This window comes from Marmota monax, unplaced genomic scaffold (genome assembly GCF_021218885.2).
Source record: "Marmota monax isolate L192 unplaced genomic scaffold, Marmota_monax_Labrador192_F-V1.1 WCK01_AAM20220418_F8-fsc00020, whole genome shotgun sequence".
In the NCBI taxonomy this organism is placed as follows: domain Eukaryota; kingdom Metazoa; phylum Chordata; class Mammalia; order Rodentia; family Sciuridae; genus Marmota; species Marmota monax.
The window spans coordinates 7,124,572-7,140,058 of record NW_026692912.1 but is presented as its reverse complement, the minus strand read 5'-3'; the positions used below and the strand labels follow the sequence as shown (position 1 = coordinate 7,140,058).

At 47.8% G+C, this 15,487-nt stretch overlaps 1 protein-coding gene and 1 non-coding gene across 2 annotated transcripts; one reads left to right on the top strand and one right to left on the bottom strand.

The window, feature by feature from the left end:
• The first annotated feature begins 2,137 nt into the window (after window positions 1–2,137).
• On the top strand, window positions 2,138–12,107 carry Slc46a2 (solute carrier family 46 member 2). Its single transcript, XM_046452040.2, has 4 exons — window positions 2,138–3,474; window positions 5,573–5,656; window positions 6,045–6,201; window positions 11,268–12,107. The coding sequence occupies exons 1-4, from the start codon at window positions 2,346–2,348 to the stop codon at window positions 11,323–11,325; spliced, it is 1,428 nt and encodes a 475-aa protein (XP_046307996.1). The 5' UTR covers window positions 2,138–2,345; the 3' UTR covers window positions 11,326–12,107.
• A 599-nt stretch (window positions 12,108–12,706) lies between these two features.
• Trnag-ccc (transfer RNA glycine (anticodon CCC)) lies at window positions 12,707–12,779 on the bottom strand. The gene has a single exon. It is a non-coding gene; the product is annotated as a tRNA-Gly (tRNA).
• Window positions 12,780–15,487: the final 2,708 nt, after the last annotated feature.

Sequence of the window (15,487 nt, the reverse complement as noted above, 5' to 3'; positions counted from 1 at the left end):
TTTCTGCACCTCTCCAACATTCCTATCCATGTTGGTTGAGAGGACATCTTCTCTGTGACCTATATTTTCCCCCCACAGCCATAGGCTTTCTGATTTACTAGCTGTGTGTTCTTGTGCAACTGACTTAACCTCTCCGGTTTCAGTGTCACATATACTTCCGGAGACAATTTCATTCATGTAAAGTGCTTACTACATAGTGAGGGCTCAGTAAATGTTAACTGCCAGTTTTCTTCTTAGTCCCTTTTCTCCTGGAATAGTGTGCCTTTGTCAATATAAAAACAAGAAGAGTTTAAACCTTTGCATTTTAATGAATCCATTTTTGAGCTGGGGACTAGATTCTAAACTGTCTTAATGTGATGCCCTTCAACTTGCTGAAAGTCTAGTCCATGGAGGATGACCAGGGGCTAGCCCAGTTGAGGCCTGCATTCAGAGATGAAGAAGGGTACAGGAACATGACAAGAATATAATCCAATCCAGAGTAGCCACAACCAGAGGGACACCAGCTGTCCTGACTCTAGCTCATTATCAAGCCAGAGGACTCAGGTCTCAAGCCTGAAGGGTCTCAGAGCTGGCTACCACCTCATGGTCCTGATTCCACTAGACCTGTCCTGGATCTGAAGTGAGTCAAAGGCCCTTCAAATTTCACAAGAGGATGGGAAGAACTGAGGTACCACACACCTCCCAGAGAGGACCCAGTTTGTCCCCTACTGTCTGGAGCCCCAAGAATAGACAGACTCCTTGATCAGGTGGCCAGAGTGGTCCTTCTAGTTCAGGTCGTTCTCACAGCTGTATCTGATTGCAAAATCTACCTTTTCCCACAACCCACCCATCCCCTGCAGCCTCCGCTGCTCACTGGAGCAGGCTGGTTGGGCTGTGTGTTGCAGCCTCTGGAAAAATAGGATAGGAATGGAGTGGGAGAGCCAGACATGGTTGGTGAAACCAGGCGGGGAGTCGGGGGAGCTGCTGAGCAGGTCCACAGGGCACATCTTTTAGGCTGAGACTAGCTGCCTCTCTACCCTTTCAGAAGGCAGAGCTATCAGAATCTGGACATGAGGGGGCTGGCAGTGGCAGGCAGGGGTAAGGAGGGACATTATAGCCCCCATACAAACTACCTAAGGGGCACAGATCTATTTAAAAAATAATTTGTTATCTGATTCCTACTCCTTACATGAGGACATGTTCCATTTGATGTTTCAGTCTCTTCCTGCAGACTCGAACTTGTCTTTCTGACATTGGGTTCCTGTTTGCCCATACGTTTTTGACTCTCCATCCCTGGAGGAGAGTCTCTTACTCCTTGGTGTGTTCTGACCCTGGCCCTCATGGTCCTTTTTGAAGAAGTGTGTACTTAAAGGGGGATGAAAGGCCACCTAGGGGAGAGGTCTCCCACCAGCCCAGGGGGGTGAGCCCATGAGACCAGGAACTAAGAAGCACAAGGGGTCCCTGGGGAATCCACTCTAGGCAAGATGACCCTGCCCTCTCCAGGAGGCTCCAGCTCCTACAGAGTCCAATTTTATCATCTGGAGGGGGACAACTAGGGCTGGGAGTTTGAGGCAGGAGCCCCAAGCTGAGGCACCTGCTGAGTGGGGGCCACCACCGCAGGAGCACAGAGCAGCGCTCTTCCCCCAAAGGCCTTGGCCCTGGAAGGACCCTGGGCTTCGGAGCTTCTCGGCTTACTTTTCCCAAAGTCTGTGCTACTAGCTCCCCACATGGGTCCTGCTGCTTTTAAACTCTACAAGTAAAGCTTCACACCCGGGCGCTTATCCCAGGCAGAAGCCTAGGCATTCCGCCCTCGCCCAAACCTGTCTTCCTGGGACAGTAGAATTTGGAAACGCTCCCTGGGCAGGTCCCAGGGCGCCCTCTCAGGCGAGTTTCAGTCCCTGAAGTGACAAACCCTAGGGGCCCGCGGGAGGTCCCGGCACGCCTGGCTGGGGGGAAATTCGGCCCTGGTCAGGCGGCCGCGCTCGCAGGAGCAGCGTGACGCGGCGGCCAGCGGGCGGGCGCGCTGGAGCCGGTCTCGCCGTGCTCTCCGAAGAGCCTGGCTTCCCTGCTCTGGTGTGTCGCCAGCCCGCTGGGCCCGCGGGGGCGGAGGCGGGGGCGGGGCGCGGCTCCTTCTGTCCTGGGGAGGAGTGGCCGCGGCCGGGGAGGTCACTTGGCTGCTGAAGTGGCTGCTCTCACACGCGCTCCGCGCCCTCACTCCGCTCGCCTGGCTCGGGTGCGCAGCAGCACGCGCGGCGCACACCCGCACTCTGGGTCGGAGCCCGGACCCTTCGGAGCTGCAGAGTCTGGCAGCATCTCCAGATCGCTGCAGCCACCAAACCCCTGTGTTCTCCATCAGAAGAGGTCCCATGGGTCCCGAGGTCGCCTGCCCGTGGAGGGGCCACCGGCCTCACTTCCAGGTGAGGACCTGGATCGAGCCGGTGGTAGCCTCGTCCCAGGTGGCCAGCTCCTTCTACGACGCGGGATTACTCCTAGTGGTAAAAGCGTCCTTCGCAGCCGGGGGCTCCTCCAACTACAGCACCAGCCCCTCGCCCCGGGGGGATCCAGAGGACCAACAGCAGAAGGCCATCTCCAATTTCTACATCATCTACAACCTCGTCGTGGGCCTGACGCCCCTGCTGTCCGCCTATGGGCTGGGCTGGCTCAGCGACCGCTACCACCGCAAGATCTCCATCTCCGTGTCGCTGCTGGGCTTCCTGCTCTCCCGCCTCACACTGCTGCTCAAGGTGCTGCTGGACTGGCCGGTGGCAGTGTTGTACGCGGGTGCAGCGCTCAATGGGCTGGGCGGCGGCTTCTCGGCTTTCTGGTCCGGGGTCATGGCGCTGGGATCTCTGGGCTCCTCTGAAGGCCGCCGCTCCCTGCGCCTCATTGTTATCGATTTGGTCTTGGGCTTGGCGGGGTTCTGCGGGAGCATGGCCTCGGGTCATCTCTTCAAGCAAATAACTGGGCACTCTAGGCAGGGCCTGGTGCTGACAGCCTGCAGCGTAGGCTGTGCCACGTTTGCCCTTTTCTATAGCCTCTTGGTGCTGAAGGTCCCTGAACCCATAGCCAAGGCCAACAAGAAGCTCCCTGCAGTGGATACGGAGTCTGGCATAGTGGGCACCTACCGCACCCTGGATCCTGATCAGCCAGAAAAGCAAAATGTAGTGGTGCACACTCCACCTCCTGGAAAAGGCAGACCCAAAAGAACCATCATTGTCCTGCTCTTTGTGGGTGCCATCATCTATGACCTGGCTGTAGTGGGCACAGTGGACATGATGCCTCTTTTTGTGCTGAGGGAGCCTCTCAGTTGGAACCAAGTGCAGGTGGGCTATGGTATGGCTTCCGGGTACATCATCTTCATCACCAGCTTTCTGGGCGTCCTGGTCTTCTCCCGCTGCTTCCAGGACACCACCATGATCATGATTGGGATGGTCTCTTTCGGATCAGGAGCCCTCCTCTTGGCCTTTGTGAAAGAGACATACATGTTCTATATTGGTGAGTCTGGCGTTCTTGGATTGCTGGCCCTATGAGTAATGGAGCAGACACAAGGGTCACTGGGGTCTAGGACCTTGTCCCAGCTCAGCACCAGTGATTGAACCTGCTATCCAAAACGCACAAGGAGACAGGATTATAGTCACTTGCGTTTATCTGTATTGTATTGTCTGCGTTGCTGGCTGAAACGATGCCAGAATGGTTCCCGTAGGTCTATAAGGTCAAGGAAGTGTGGTCAGGGGTACCTGAAGTCAGAGGGAAGGCTGGGAAGGCTCAGGATGGACTTGAATGGAAATGGGATTGAGGTTCTTCTCCACAATTTTTTTGGTGGGAGAGGGTACCAGGGATTGAATTTAAGGGCACTCATCCACTGAGCCACATCCCCAGCCCTATTTTGTATTTTTTTATTTAGATACAGGGTCTCATTGACTTACTTAGCATCTCAGTTTTGCTGAGGCTGGCTTTGAACCTGAGATTCTCCTGCATCAGCCTCCCAAGCCACTGGGATTACAGGCATGTGCCACCACACCTGGCTCTTCTCCCCAACTTTAATGGGCTCTTCTCCCCAACTTTAAAAGACCTAACTCAAATGATCCCTTAATTTAAATCACTGGCAACCAAGCAAAGACTTTTAAACAATGCATGAAAATTATTTTTTACTTTTTGTTTGTGGGAGGCGGGGGTTAACCAGGAATTGAACCCAGGAGCACTCAATCACTGAGCCACATTCCCAGCCCTGTTTTGTATGTCATTTAGTTACAGGGTCTCACTGAGTTGCTTAGTGCCTCAACATTGCTGAGACCAGCTTTGAATTCGAGATCCTCCTGTCTCAGCCTCCCGATTACAGGTGTGCTCCACCAGATCCAGCTGCATAAAAATTCTTAATAAGTGCCTTCTACAACCAGTGAAATAAATTCCCTCAAAGAAACAAAATGAAGCTTCCATCTGAGTATAGAAATCAGACAATCACAAACAGAGAGCCCTCGACTAGTGCTCCAAGGGGTGCTCTCTACAATGATGATGATGACCTGTATCCCATCTGTCCCATACAGTAGCCACTAGCAACAGGTGGTTACTGAGCACCAGAAATGTGGCTAGAGCAGAATTTTAAAGTCTATTTTAATTAATTTAAATAGCCTATGTGGCTAACATATTGGGAAGAATGACTCTAGATAGCTATCAGAGGAGTGTCCCTTGGTCCAGATCACACACCTCAGAAAAACACCTAACAAAATGACAAGATGACCTCTGGCCAGTTCCTAGTTAAGAAAGCCATGTGCAAAGGACAGAACATTCCTCTTCCCACACACTTCTCCCTCCCTTCCTTCTACCCACCCCCAAACTTACACACATACATACACAGCTTCTGGCTAACAGCAGGGCTCGAGGGGTGCGTGGCAGTTATATTAGGGGAAACATTTCTGGAAGCAGTTTGCCAGAGCTCCTGGAACAGCCTTCCAGAGGTATTCAGAAATAATAAGGTCAGGAACTTCTCACTTCTGTCCCCTGGAGACCAGGAGAAGAGCCTTGGGTCACTTTGACAGCATCAGCTCCCTCTCTAGAAACCATTTAACTCTGCCAATAAAGATCCCTTCAGCCTGGGGAGTGGGGGACATCCCTGTAATCCCAGCAACTCTGGAGGCTGAGGCAGGAGGATCCCAAGTTTGAGGCTAGCCCAGCAATTGAACGAGGCCCTAAACAAAATAGCGAGACCCTGTCTCAAAATAAACTAAATAAATAAATAAAAGGGCTGGGGATGTAGCTCAGTGGTGGAGGATCCCTGTGTTCAAGCCAATAAAAATGTTAAAAAAAAAAAAAAAACTTAAAAAAATACCCCCCTTCACCATCAGCCTCCGTGTCAACTTGCAGATTGGTACTCAGCATCAATAGTTCACTTAGAGCTGAGAGTGAGCGTCTAGTCCGTGCAGGACACCAGTCTTCTGGCAAAAAAAAAAAAAAAAAAAAAAAGATGCTTCTTTCGGGTCAAGCCCTGTAGGAACTGTGGGCTGAGGGACTGGATGAGTTGTTTTTGCCTTATTCTGATCTCTTCCTTGGCCAGTGCTGGGCCACAGTGAGGAGTGCTGTGTGTGATCTCTTACAGCCCGTGCCGTCATGCTGTTCGCCCTCATCCCCATCACGACCATCCGTTCAGCCATGTCCAAACTCATCAATGGCTCCTCTTACGGTAAGTGAAAGAAACCACTCCAGAATCTTCTGCTAGGGCTGTTTCAGAGCTGTTTAGTTGGAAGCACCAGCTTGCAGAAGACCTTGGGGAAAGTTCCAGAAGCATCCTCAAGTACATTAGGAACATACTGGTTTCCATCCAGGACAGGAGTGAAGACAGGAAGGTGGGAAAGTCTCAGAAAGTCAGTCACTGAAAAGCTTCGAAGAAAGACCCTGTCATCAATAGGCTTCGGGAAAATTCGGCTAGAGGGAGGTGGGATTCCTGATGAGGTGAGCCTTAAAGACTGAAAAGGAGTCTTTGGGAGAGCAAAGGGGTCCCCAAGAGCTCCCCAGAGATGCAGCTAGAGGGAACAACAGCACATTTCTTGGTAACCTCTGTCCCTCCACAGGAAAGGTGTTCGTCATTCTGCAGCTGTCCCTGGCTCTGACCGGAGTGGTGACATCCACCGTGTATAACAACCTCTATCAGCTTACCATGGACAAGTTCCTGGGCACCTGCTTTGTTCTGTCCTCCTTTCTCTCCTTCCTGGCCATAGTCCCGATTGGGTAAGACCGGATTGGTGTGGCTCTGTGGGCTGGGCCCTGGTGCTTAGAACAGGACTGTTGGACTATCTCTACCCCAACCATCTCAGGATGATTTATTTTCAGTATCAGTGCAGCCACTTCTGAGCAGACTCGCTCATAAAGAAAACATCCTCTGGTTCCCTCAAACTGGTAATCTGGCAATCTGGGAATTCCAGAATCACAAATAATGAACAGAGAGCCCCAACCGCTGGCTCATTTCCTGGTGGTTTTGTAACGACAATTTATTTATAGGAGTTTCGCCTACTTCCTTATAATTAGAAGCTGGCATTAGAAACTCCCTTGAACCATTGGGACCTTTTTTTTAGGTTCCCTTTAGGTGAGAGCCATCCCGCCTCCTTCCAGAAACACTCTTCTCTGGGCTCTGCAAGGGTTCTGTGCTCAGTGCGTGAAGATCTGCTCAGGGACTGAGCGAGCTCCCCTGTGGCCTTAGGCAGTGCTCTTGCCTCCTCTGGGGGAACAGTGTCGTTTGTGAAACAAAAGCAAGCAACTCTCAGGGAGGTAACAGGTAGGAGGAGGGCTGAGAAGCAAAGGAGAGGAATACTGGTCTCAGACAAAGCACTAACCAGCATGGTCCACAGAATGGAAAGACAGCTCTGCCTTCAGCCAGCCCCATCCAGTAGGAGTAAGAGTGTGAGTCACACAGACAAGTCACGAGCGCATGCTTTAAATTTGCTAGGAAGCCACATTTGGGCGGGGTGGGTGGGAGGGATACTGGGGCTTGAACTCAGGGGCACTCAACCACTAAGCCACATTCCCAGACCTATTTTGTATTTTATTTAGAGACAGGGTCTCATTGAATTGCTTAGAGCTTTGCTTTTGCTGAGGCTGGCTTTGAACTCAAAATTCTCCTGCCTTAGCCTCCTGAGCCATTGGGATTATAGGCTTGTGCCACCACGTCTGGCTACGAAGCCACATTTTTACAAGATAAAATGAGATGGGTGCTATGGCAATCCCAGTGTCCCTAGAGGCTGATGCAGGAGGATGGCAAGTTCAAGACCAGCCTCAGCAATTTAGTGAAAGTTCTGTCTCAAAATAAAAGTTTAAAAAAGGCTAAGGGTGTAGCTCAGTGGTAGAAGTCAATCCCTAGTACCAAAAAAAAGGGGGGTGGGGTTAAAAGTGACTGAAATTAATCATACTAACAGCACAGTTGGTATTCAAAATATCTCAACATGGAAATAACTTACAGAATTAACCAGAGATATTTTACTTTTTTTTTATACTTCTAGTACATCTCAGTTTGGGCTAGTTGCATTTCTAGTTTTCAGGAGCCGCATGTGGCTAATGGCTCCCATTTGGACAGCATAGTTTTGGTCCTTTGCCCCTTCCTCCCAAGTGAGGGGCTCTCATGTATCGGTGCTGCCTGGCCAGAGAAGAAAGAAATACATACGCATATAGATTATATATGTATATATGTACCTCTAGAGAACAGATATAGCCACAGGAGAAATACAGCCACAAAAAAAGTACAAGGGATTTGATATGGGTTGCAGTTAAAGGTACATGCCCAGTAACCCATGAGAGTGCTATATATCAATTAAGGTGGGATTATAGGCTGCAGAGCAGAAAACGACTGAGGGAAAGTTGCAAGAGGACAGAGATAAACCCCTTTTTGAAATTTTCACACCCCATCATAATACAGGTCCCTGGCTGCACAAAATCTGAGCCTTCTAGGGTAGAAGACATCAATTATTAAGCCTCTTTAGTTTATTTCTTAATTGAGAAAAAATAAGATGTGAAGATAAAAATCACTGAGAGAAGCTGGCCAGGCAGAGGGCCATGACCCAGTCTCATTTATTAGAAGGGGACTGAACCAGATCTGTCCTTGGACTGTCCAGCCCTGGGGCCTTTTCATAGGAGTCCTAGCTGAGTAGGTCGGACTGACTGAGCTAGCAGGCAACAAAAATTTCTTGAGAGCCTCAGCCCCTTATCCAGCCGAGTAACACATAAGCAATTCTGTCCACTGGAAAAGTCTTCAGTTCTAATTCACTGGCAAACACGAAAAAACAAGGACAAACTAATTTTGCTAGTTATGTGTGCATACAGACAAGTTGACAAATGGAAATCATGAGAAAATTCATTACTTCCTTTCTGCAGTTTGATTTGGGTGTGATAAATAAGTTACCTTGCCTTCACGAAGAGACCCGAGTACCATTCTTGAGAGGTGCTGTCCTCGATACTTCATTCCAGTGCACTTGGGCTCTTAATTAGCCACTTAGGGTTGTTGTGATCTTATGTCGAAGAAGCAGGCGAGAATCTGGAAACATTCGAGAAAGGAACTAATCCTGTGCTCGTGGGGATGAGGCACTTTAACTGCTCATTTTTGCAGACACGGAATAGCAGAGACACAAGCAAACAAAGCCAGTTCTCTGTACACTGGAAAACTGGGAAATTTCTCTAAATTACTGCTTTCAGGACCACCCCCCATCCCCCAACAGAGAACATTCCTCAGATGACCTGGGGCACAGTGCCGGTATAGGGATTTTTTACTTTTATTTTTTTATTTTTGTGTGTAACCATAATGGTTTATTACATACATGAAAAGTTGAATTTCATATTATTTCATTGGAGAGATGAGAGAAGAGAAAACTTTAACTAAAACCTTTTTAAAATTCTAAGATAGTATAAAGCAATTTTCAGCAGCATTTACTGTGGGATACTTGTTTTGAGATAAGCTTGTTTTCTGGACAACTGTCACTGTTGATCAGATCATAGATTAAAATTAGAAATGGAAATTTTAAAAAATTCAGCTATTCTGTAGCCAGTTGCTATCTAGATGACTTTGATGGAGGTAGAGAGACCTTAAGGATATACCTGGAATTGTAGGTGTGAACTTTACCAAGGTGCCAGAGTCCCCTAAAGAGACCTTTATAGAGAGAGCAAAGTTCTGCCTAGAGCTGTGGGTGCAGGAATTTTTAAAAGCTCTCCAGGTAATTTGAATGTACAAGATCGAAACTTTCTAGCATAAGAGAGTGTTTCCATTACCTTTCCTGCCCATGAAGTCGTAAAGAAATGAGATCCTGAAAAATTCTTACAGGGAAAGAGGCCAGGCTGTATCATTATTGAGTGAAAGAAACAGGAAAGGACCTCAGAAAGACATTCCATTGACAGAAAAACCCAGAAAGAGCCCAGCAAGATGGTGCACGCGTGCAATCCCACCCATTCAGCAGGCTGAGGCAGGAGGATCACAAGTTTGAGGCCAGCCCAGGCAACTTAGCGAGACACTGTCTCAAAATAAAGAAGGGTTAGAAATGTAGTTTAGTGGTAGATTCAATCGGTAGTATTGAGGAAAAGAAAGAAAGAAAAAAAAAAACAAACAGGAAGGCATGTTAGAGCCGAAGAGGACCGGAGTGAAGAAGGCTGGAACATCACAGTATAAATCCTCTTTGATGCCAGGAGAGGTCCCTGGGCCAGAACTGCCAACAGCCTATTTGCAATCCCGAGGGGCTGTGGTCCTGCCCTTTCCTGGTATCAAAGTGAACTGATTTCATGCTATTATGAGAACCTGCCTTCTCCTACTTGCTGTTCTTTATATGCAATTCAGAGGTGCTGGGGAAATACCTGTGCGGTCAGCTGGCCTGTCCTGCTAGCCTCCAACACACATGCACTCAGCACATGCCTCACTGCATAGAGAAGACAGAAGCTGTAAGAAGAGAATGACCTCATCTTCTCCAATCTACAAACCCACATTCAATCACACCCATCTCTTTTGAAAAATTATAACAACAAAACACATCATTTCATATCTGTAAACTAATTTAACCTTCCTAAACAATCCTTTGAGGTAATTGCTATTGTCCCCATTTGCAGATCAGGAAACAGAGACTCGAACTTGTCATTTTCACAGAGGATTTTCCTCTTTTCAGTCTGAATTAGATTCTTCTATTATATGTTCCCAAGGCTTCCTCTGTTTTTCCTTCATAGCATGATAGTTGAAGACCACTTAGTGATTATCTGTTTAATACACTTGCTCTTAGACCACAGCCCCCCTGAGGACAGCTCTGTGGCGTACCATGTATCCACTGTGTCCAGCAAAGAGCCTGACATATAAGAAGTGCTCAAGAAGGATTTGTTGAGTGAATGAATGAATGAATGAATGAATGCTGGGCCACAGGCTGTGGCACCTACTAGCCAGCAATACTGACCACTCACACACAGAATTGCCTGTTGGCTGACCCTGAAGTTGGACCTGCCAGTTGACATGCAGCTGTTCGGTGGTGTCCACAGTCAGCATCAGCTGCAAAGTCAGGACTGCAAGGCACCGATTATGTGGCCCTGTGCTGGCGGCCTCTAAGTCTAGCATTTCCACTTACCAGCCTTGTAATACGGGGAGTTTTGCTGGAAGCACAGTAAATGCCTCCCCCTGGTAGGGCCTTACGGTTCATAGCAGGTGGGAAGTCAGTGTTCAGAGTTTCTCTAAAGCTTCCCTTGGAAGACTTGGAGTTAAGCTCACACCCCACTCAGCAGTGCTGGGTGTTGTGCATCCATCAAGAGAGCCGTGTTTGAGCTTAGAACCTGAGGATCCTGGAATTCCCACAGATGAGAAAAGTGAGGGCCCCAGAGGTTCAGGACAAGCCAAAGGTCACACAGATCCAGGACTTCAACCCAGAGATCCTAATTGCTATGTCTCCATTTATTACTGATATTTTAAAACTTATGGGAGAGATAAAGGAGTTATGGAAAGCAGAAGAGGCAGCTCATTTGTTTTGGATTAGTGAAGTTCAGTCCTCATCATGAGCTCTGCATGGAGTTTGTCATCAAGCAGGAGGGAGATGAGATTCCAAGAAAATATAGATGCAAAGGGCTCATGATGTGATGGGGAACAGGGAGAAGTTCATTATCACAGGTCTGATAGGAACCCAGAGTGAGAGAAGTCCCCTCCAGTGTCAGCATTCTGATGCCATAATGGAGACAGCTTCTCGCTCTCCCGTGATAAAGAGTAGCCAGAGACAACCCCAACACTGGCGGGCCTGAAGAGCTACCCCCTTGCCTCAGCTGTTCTCTTGTAACTCTGTTGCAAACTCTTTCAGCATCGTGGCCTATAAACAAGTCCTATGGTTGCAATATGGAAACACGACTGAGAAATGAAGGCACTGACCTGCAGAAGCTGAAAACACCAGCCATGGCCAAGTTCCCTTGAAGACAAGGAAGGGTCCAGAGAACTGGTGACCAAAGCAAACTCACTGCCCAAGAAACGCGAGTCCCAGCCAGAATCAGCCTCTGAATGATCTGCTCTGGCTCAGGGGTCCCTGGTGGGTGGAATAAGCACTTTCTGAGTGATAGAAGAACTTTCTTAGCTTTCAGATGCCCATTAGGCAGAGGTTAGGTTCTGTGGGTGCAGGCTGTGTGCACAGCCATCCCAGGCCCTAGAGGGCAGCTGCAGCCAGCGGGCACCCTTTCTTCTGGGGATTGTCTTGAGGGCACCAACACAGGCTGACTGGTCACTTGGGTGCTGTGCTAGAAGTCCCACGGGAGAACCAAAAGCCTTCATTTTCAACAGCCCGGGGGAATGTGAGAGGGGTATTTTACAAGAACTTGCAACAGTTTTGTGTAAACAATAGTACCTTTCAAATTAAAATAAAACCTTGAAAAAAAAAGTTAGCTTTCTTTCCTGAGGCCTTGTTAGCTGAACACTCAGGAGAGAAATGGAGCTCAGGCCGGAGCGGCAATGTTCCCTCCTCACTGTTGCTTTTAAGAAACAATTTTAAGAGCTTCCTTAGTGGAATATTCAATTGAATATTTTCAGTCACCGATACCTCCCAAAGCAGAAGTATGAAGGGAAAGGGGATATGAGAAGAACCACTTTATTCTGAATTATTTTTTATTGTCCATTTTACTTACATATATAAATGCAGATTTATCCAAATAAAGTCAACATTCATAGTATGAGTGCATGAATCATCCTCTACCCGGTCAGATTCCCCCTATAACTCTAGGGCTATGGCATTCTTTTTTAGGGTAGAGGGACTGGGGGATTGAACCCTGGGGTACTTAACTAATGAGCCACATCCCAAGCTTTTTTTCATTGCTTAGGGTCTCACTAAGATGATGAAGTTGGCCTTGATCCTCCTGCCTCAGCCTCCTGAGTTGCTGGGATTATAGGTGTGTGCCACCCTGAATGCTAGTGATGGCATTCTTTATTGTTCTTTCCAGATATACATGACAGTAGAGTGTATTTTTTTTAGAGAGAGAGAGAGAGAGAGAGAGAGAGAGAGAGAGAGAGAGAGAGAGAATTTTAATATTTATTTTTTAGTTTTCCGCGGACACAATATCTTTGTTTGTATATGGTGCTGAGGATCGAACCTGGGCCGCACGCATGCCAGGCAAGCGCACTACCACTTGAGCCACATCCCCAGCCCCTGGTAGAGTGTATTTTAACACACTGTACATACATGGAGTATAACTTATCCTAATTAGGATCCAATTCTTGTGGTTGTACATAATAGTTATGACATTCTTTTTCCTTTTTTGGTGATGCTGGGAATTGAACCCAGGGCCTCGTGCATGGGAGGTAAGCACTCTACCAACTGAGCTATATCCCCAGCCCCAGTGATGACATTCTTAAACTGCAGTGAAACACAAGAGTTAGAGGATGCACTCAAATGTCAGGGCATTTGGGCTTAGAGAGTTTGTATCTCTAAACTCTTGCAGGGAGTGAACAAACCTTTATAGCACATCTACTCAGGTCCTGACAGCATGCTAGGTGCAGAGATACAGTTGAGAACAAGGTGTGACTCTTCCTGCCCAAACACAGCCTACTGTCCAGCAGGTGGAGGGGACAGAAGAGCAGGCAGTGATGTTTCCAAAAACAAATGTCAACAGAGGGGAGCATATAACCCAGATCTGGGAGAAGGCAGGGCTTTCCAAGAATCACATCTATGATAAGACAGGAAGGGTAAGTAGTTGCCAAGGCCAGATGTTGAGGGACAGTCCAGGTATTTGCCTAAGATATAGGAATTCAATGTGAAGGGAGCAAAAAAGGAGGATGGGACAGAGGGATGAGATTGGAGCAGTGAGGAGGGACAGCAGAGAAGATGTCCAAAAGGTTTATAAGAGTAATGGGGATAGCGGTTGAGCATTCATAGAATTCTTACACGTGCATCTTAGAACACTCCAGAAGCTCTGTGGGAAGAGCAGCACAAAACAGATGTGCAAAAAAGAGACGAGAGGCCCTGCAGTGATCCAGGTGAGAGTGGCCGTGGGTTGGCACCCTGGACAAGCAGCAACGGGTGCGGGAAGAGCAATGGGGCGTCGAGAAAGATAGGGGGCTAGAGGTCAACCAGAGTTGGTGGCTGGTGGACTGCAGAGGGTGAGGCAATAATTCAACTTCAGCACTTGGGCCATGCAGGGCGCAGAGCTCCTCACTGAGATAGCAACAGGAGCCAGGCTGATGGGATGAGTCAAGGCCATGCTCATTCCTCTTGACTCCTGCCTCCCAACCTGGGTCCCTGACCATTTCCCTGCCACCCCAAATGAATCCAATCATTAGCTTCTCCATTCCTGCTCTCAAAGAACTTGCTTTTAAGGGCCAGGGAATTTCCTTATTTGCCAACGTCGATCCTGCTCTCAGCTTGTGGTTGAGAAGCCTGAACTAGACTCTCAAGGCCCCGATCTTGGTTCCTCTTCAATCCTACTTGCCATCAGTGTAGCAGTTTCAAACCTTCTCACCTGTCCCCAGTGACCTTGCTACTATTTGCTCTAACCCAGGGGTTCTTGGACCAGTGGCATCAGCATTCCCTGGGAACTTGTGAGAAGCGCCAACTGGGGGTCCCCCCTCAAATCCAACTCTAGCAATGGGGCCAACAGCGACGTTTCCGTAAGCTGCCAAATTCTTGAACCACCACTCCAACCTATAGAGCTGACTCCTCTAAGAACTTTTCTTCAATCTTCCTCCTCTTCTCCCTGCTTCCTTAATTCTCCGAGGCCCAGTCCTTGATCCTCTTCTCAGATAACCAGGTCAACTCCCATGGACTCCAGAACTCTATTTTCAACAGCTGAGTCAACATCTCCACCTCCGGATACATCCAAAACTAATTATTCTTATCCCACTCCACCACCTCACGCCTACTATATCTTTTATTTGTTCTCTCCCAATTGATTTCAGGTAAGAGCATCACCTTCAGCTCCCAGCCTGGAAGTTTCCAAATCACCTGACCCGTTGGCTCACCACAGAAATCTCTTAAATCCAGCTGCTCTTTTCCTCTGCCATCTCTTTATCACTTCCTGCCATGGCTTTTGCAATCTAGTCCTATCTGTTCCCCAGGCCTTCAGCATCCTATCTCAATGTCTTCTCGAAAAGAAAGAAAAAAGGTCTACTTAAAAACAGAAAGGTTGTTATCCTTAATATATAAGTTGGCCATATTTAAACAACAGGAAGTGTTTTTTCAAAAGGAGTGCCCACTGTACACTTAGGGGCTTTGAAAGCATTACAGCCCGTCCCTCCAACAACCCTACTAGGAAGGCTTATCTTCTTTTCAAAGATCATAATCCTGAAGGGTTAGAGAGATGTGACTTGCCTAAGTCAGTTAGTAAATAGAAAGACTGAGATTGGACCCCAAATCTCCCTCTTATCCCATCTTGCTGCCTCACTTTGTACGACTGCTGTCTTTGATTAATGATGTCTACTCTCAGAAAGGCAATTCAGCACCATTATCAGGTCCATTTCCAAAGCACCGCCACTGTTACATAGACACTGTTACATAAACAAGTGCTGGCCCCTCCCCTGACCCAGGCAATGGTAAGGCCCTACTGAGGGGGATGACGCAAGGCGTCCATCCTCTGGAGGAGCGCAGTAGGTTTCTGGGAATGGGCTGGTTTGGTTTTGTATTCCTTTAATAAGTATGATTGCAACTTCTCATATGACCATTAAGTATGAAGGAAAAAACATGACTTTCCCAATTAATGCAACTACTTCTAAAGAATAAATCTCTTTGCTCTAAATGCAATATTCAGCTGTGGAATGTAAATTGTAAATGTTTAATGAGAAACCCCCTGTAGGAAAAACAGTCAAGGAAGTTTTTGAGAAATTAAATTAAAATCTAGAGAAGAAGAATTAATATTAAGAAGACAGATTAGTGCTTAGGACTGGGCAACTTGTTCTTGTTCCTGTGCACAATGGTTTGTGCTCTTACTCTTGTTTGATTAAAATTAGTAGCCTCTCTTTTCAAGTTAACCACTTGCCATAACCGCTGCGCCGGTTCTAGTCAGTAAGTCAAGAAAGAATAGTCAAGGTATAGGCCAATAGTCTGGG